The 5,263-nt window shown below is 51.9% G+C and overlaps 1 protein-coding gene across 4 annotated transcripts in view; it reads left to right on the forward strand.

The window, feature by feature from the left end:
* Positions 1-4,232, forward strand: part of CLUAP1 (clusterin associated protein 1) — a 35,783-nt gene extending 31,551 nt beyond the window's left edge. For all 4 annotated transcript variants that reach the window (XM_049637393.1, XM_049637394.1, XM_049637392.1 and 1 more), the window contains one exon: positions 3,205-4,232. In XM_049637393.1, the coding sequence (XP_049493350.1) occupies positions 3,205-3,351 (147 nt within the window). In that variant the 3' untranslated portion in view covers positions 3,352-4,232. The remainder of the gene's footprint in view (positions 1-3,204) is intronic.
* Positions 4,233-5,263: the final 1,031 nt, after the last annotated feature.

Here is a 5,263-nt window from a genome sequence, read left to right on the forward strand (position 1 = left end):
GTGTGTGTGTGTGTGTGTGTGTGTGTGTGTGTGTGTGTGTTGGCCTGTTCAGGGCCAGCAGAGCCTTCCCTCCCAGTGATGGCTCTGTCTCCTGGGTGAGAGCCACGCCAACCGGGTCCCCCAGAGATCGGAGAACTTCCCTATGCTGAGGAGGAGGGGTGAGTGTGAGCCACGAGACAAGAAAGGTCGTTAGGCCCTTGAACTGTAACCTAGAAAAGAATGGAACCTGCTGAGGTCCTGGGGTCAAGACCAGCCCTCTCTTCAGTTCCATTCTGGGGAGGGAACGGAAAAGGAGGCTGTCCTGAGACCAGGACCTCAGAGAGGCTGGGCAAGAGGCTGGGACATCAGGCTGCCGGTGCCTTGAGTGTCACTGACTTAATACTGACGGGGAAACGAACCGGGATGGGGAACCCGGTCCTTGCCAGGGCCCCACAGGTGGGGCTGCACCGTCCATTGCCCCGGGCCTGCCTTCTTGGTGGCCGTCCCTGGCAAGCCTGTGAGGCCCCAGAAACAAGGGGTGACTGGGCTGACAGAGCACAGACCTCCTTATCAGGTCGTGTGCCACCTGTGTCTGGAGTGTGGCTCTAGTGGCTGCACAGGGACAGAGCAGGAGTTGACATTCTTGTACAAAAGATCCCTCCATTTAGTGCCAACATTGTGTATTGTTACCGAAATCCACAGAGGGAGAGGGTTTGCTGGGCAAGATGCGCAGAGAAGGTGGGGCCTTGGAATCGCAGAAGGTAGTCTTCGACAAGCAGAGAAACCACCTCAAACATGTTTAACAGAGTCGGGCTGGATGCTCAAATAGCTTCTGCCCACCCGTCTTACCCATTCGAGGCACGAATAGGAAGTCTGGCGTGGGGGCTGGGGATGCCCGGAAGGCACCGTCGGCTCCCTTGTCTTACGATCTGCTTGCTCAGGCGCGTAGCTCTCTCGTCTCAGAACAAATGCCCGAGTGACAGCTCACACGTCCTCTGCGCCTGTTGTCACTTGTTGGTTTTAGGGAGGCCGCCTCCGCAGCTGGCCCAGGCGTACGGGCTCGTCCTTTGTGTGCGCACTCGTCTGCACGGCAGACACTTGCTGAGTGCCTGTTACATGCAGGTGTTACAGATGATGGGGAATGCGTCCCTGCCTCTAGGAAGCTCACGTTCCGGCAGTAACCAAGGGAATATGTCGGGTCATAGTGGCCAGAAGAAAAGAAAGCAGTTCAGGGAACGGAATGACAGGGTCGAGGGAGGAGGTTGGTGTCTTTTGATCGGTCAGGGGATGTCTCTGTGATCGGGTGACATTTGGCAGAGGCCTGAACGGAAGGAGGGACGTGGTGCAGGGAAGGGCATCCAGAACACAGGGAATATGGCTCCTGCTTTGGAGGTGTAGAGACGGTGGTGCGACTGGGATGGAGTGGATGGCAGACAGGAGCGGCAGGACGGGGAGCGGGGGCCGCCAGAGCTTTGCAGGACCTGATGAGGACCCGGGGTTTTCTCTGAGTGCTGTGGGAAGGGGCCGAGGACCGCGAGCCCGGCTGTGCCAGAGCCGACTGGCATTGAAGAGAGCCTAGTCAGGAGGCACTTGCGGGAGCCGGAGGGGCTGGCGGCTCAGCCTAGGGTGGTAGCAGCGAAGGTGTTAAGAAGTCGTCGGATTCTGGATGTTTCCATGGTCTGAACCATGAAGTTGTGTTAACTAGACATGGGGCGTGAGAGGACGAGAAATGAAGGACACCCCAGCTTGTGGCGTACTGGCTGACGGCACAGGTAGCCTTGGCATGTCCCGAGGTGGGTGGGGCTTGGGGAGCAGCGCAGGAGTTGGGGTTGGGACATGCTACGCATGCAGTGCCTGCCAGCCATCCACGTGCTGGGGTCGAACGGCCAGTTGGAATTCAAGTCTGGAGTTCAGGGGTCAGGCCTGGGCTGGAGTTGAGTTTGCAGCCGCGTTCGAGCTGCAAGGATACATGTGATTGTGTGAGGGGAGAGAGTAGAAAGAGGAGAGGAGGGAGCCTCAGGGCTCTGAGCTGAGCCGCGTCGTAGAGTCAGAGAGACGGAGGGTGTAGGGGCGCTTGAGATTGGAAGATGCAGGAGTGCAGTGGGGCGAGCACCTGAGAGAAGGGCGCCCTGCAGCACAGGGTGGCTTTCAAGCAAGAAGGCGCAGGCTGGAGGTCACACCAGATGCCGGAGCTGAGCCCATTGGATTTGAATTCCTCTGTTTCAAGAGCAGTCGTGGGATTGGCAGGTGAAGCCTGCTGAGTATGTTGAGGACGCAGCGAGAGGAGAGCCAATGGGGGGGGGGGGGGGTTCAGCGCTCCTTCAAGGAGTTTCACTGTTGCCAGGGGAGGGGGGTGCAGAGCAACAGGGCAGAGTAGCTGGCAAGGAAGATGGGATTAAGTTGAGGGTTGTTGTTTTGTGTTTTTAAGAAGGAAATTGCAGCATGTATGTATGCTGGTGGGAGTGGTCTGGCTCGAGCCATCTTGGTTTACCTGAGACGCATGACTTATAGTTTTGGGTTTTAAGTTTATTTATTTATTTTGAGAGAGAGAGAGAAAGCGCATGTGAGAGTGCTAGTGAGGGAAGGGCAGAGAGAAAGAGAAAGGGAGAATCCCAAGCAGGTTCTGTGCTGTGAGCGCAGAGCCCGATGGCAGGCTCAAACATTCGAACCGTGGGATCGTGACCTGAACTGAAGTCCAGAGGCAGAAGCTTAACTGAACGAGCCCCCCAGGTGCCCCAGCACTTGCAGCTCTAAAGCCCGGCTGAGCTGGTCACCCCAGATCTAGGCGAGGGACACAGTGTTCCTTTTATTTTGCCCAATTCCCGGGTGGCTTTCCACCCCCAGTCTGGTAAAAGCCAAAATAAACCCCCTTCCTAATCTCCAAGCCCCTCGGTCCTTGTTATCCACTGGTGGGTCTCTGGGCCCCCGGAGCAGAGCGGCATCCGGTGGTGTTTCTGAGACCTCAGTGGGAAAGCCGGCCCCTGCAGCACCGGGTGTAGACTGCACGCTCGTATCTGAGGATCACTGCTTAGATGATCCGTTTGTGTTTGTCTTTGAGCCAACAAAGGTCCCCTTCTCACGCCCCACGCCCCACTGCTTCTCTGCCGAGCTCTTCCTTCACGTGTGGGTGTTGCTAGTTAACTGAGCTACTGGTGGAAAGGGGCCTCTGCTGACAAGCTGTCAGAAAGAGACGGGCCGTCAGCTGTGTTTGCCGTCTTCCTGTAGGAGGACTCGGAGGACAGTGAGATTGACATGGAGGGCGATGAAGAAGACGACGATTTGGAAGACGAGAGCGTTGCTGTCACGCCAGCGAAGCCCAGTCGAAGGATCCGGAAACCTGAGCCCCTGGATGAGAGCGACAATGACTTCTGACCTTTGTGCCAAGAGACCGGACAGATTAAATCCCTCAGATCTGTAGGTAAACGGGAAGTTAGAAGGTTAGGAGGGAAACCGATTTCACGCACTAAACCAGCTGGACTTGTTAATGAAGCAACACCTCGGTCTGTAGCCTCCTCCAGGTTACTCCACGGAGCTTCAGCGAACTTGGGAAACGCCTGTGTTCTAAGAGATGCACCTCCACAGGACGAAAACCCGAGGAGAAATAAGGGCCAACGCTGTTCATCTTGGCAGTTGTCAAGCGTTTCCGCCAGGAGTCGGGGGTGGGGGGGATAGACCCGGGCTGGGCACAGGACTCAGTTTAGGAATTGGCTGGGGGGGGGGGGGGGGGGGGGGGGAGGCACCTGACTCCTCTTGACCTGTACAATTTAGAACATTTACTGTACTTCGGCTTTTAATTCTAGCTTTTATTTCGTTGTATGGTCCTATTTTCTTCTGCACGTTTGCAATACCAAGCTTTAAATGTATTTTACTAAAATTTCCTGAATGAAAGTTAGCTAAGTTAGATGAAAACCCACTTTCTTTCAAATCCAGGCAACAGAGAGACGCTCCGGAATAAAAGCACTTCATTTTCTCTCAGAAGGTTGACATCCCTTCCTAGGAAAGCTAGTTAAAGGAAAGCTGTTTCTGACTAAAAAACTTAACCGGGATTGCATTAGGTTGAGTAGCACTAGGATAATGTCGCCGATGTGAAGTGAGAAGTGACAGGTGGAGATGTGTCGTTTCTGATACGGAAACGCAGAGCAGCTCTCACAGATTTTTCAGTTATGAACGCAGAAGTCTTCTGAAGTTACTTAACTCTTAACAAATGTATTTAATACCGTATTTTTATATTATTAAATAAGTTTTACTTGAAACTATAATTACGTTGTTTATATTCACCTATAACGTAAAATATTTAAGAAAAGTTCACAGGTTACTGTGTACATGTCAACTTTTAGGAGATAATGTGATGATTATTTCTATCATCTTTGCTGTTTCCTCTATCTTTTCCCAACTCCTGTGCCAGAGATTACTCCTTTTTTTTTTTCAATTTTTATTTTTTAAATTTACATCCACATTAGCATCTAGTGCAACAATGATTTCACGAGTAGATTCCTTGATGCCCCTTCCCCATTTAGCCCATCCCCCCTCCCACAGCCCCTCCAGCAACCCTCCGTTTGTTCTCCATATTTATGAGTCTCTTCTGTTTTGTCCCCATCCCTGTTTTGATATTATTTTTGTTTCCCTTCCCTTATGTTCATCTGTTTGGTGTCTTAAAGTCCTTAAACTCCTTCACTCCTTAAAGTGAAGGACTCCTTCACTTTAAGGACTCCTTAAAGTCCTTCACTCCTTAAAGAGTGAAGTCCTCTCATATCTGTCTTTCTCTGACTAATTTCACTTAGCATAATACCCTCCAGTTCCATCCACATAGTTGCAAATGGCAAGATTTCATTCTTTTTGATTGCCCAGTAATACTCCATTGTATATATAGACCACATCTTCTTTATCCATTCATCCATCGATGGACATTTGGGCTCTTTCCATCATTTGGCTGTTGTTGATAGTGCTGCTGTAAACATTGGGGTGCGTATGCCCCTTCGAAACAGCATATCTGTATCCCTCGCGTAAATACCTAGTAGTGCCACTGCTGGGTCGTAGGGTAGTTCTATTTGTAGTTTTTTGAGGAACCTCCATACTGTTTTCCACAGTGGCTGCACCAGCTTGCATTCCCAAGAGATTACTCCTGTTTTAAAACAGCATTCGGTTAATTTGGCAGTGATGGAGATGTGCCCTCTTTGAAATGACGCACTCACAGGGAATGGGGTGTGTGGGCGCTGTGCTAACCCCCACAGAGCCCTGCCTTCCACGGCATCGTCCTGGATGTTATCATTTTGGTTTCCCTGAC

The sequence above is a fragment of the Panthera uncia genome, chromosome E1, assembly GCF_023721935.1.
Source record: "Panthera uncia isolate 11264 chromosome E1, Puncia_PCG_1.0, whole genome shotgun sequence".
Classification (NCBI taxonomy): domain Eukaryota; kingdom Metazoa; phylum Chordata; class Mammalia; order Carnivora; family Felidae; genus Panthera; species Panthera uncia.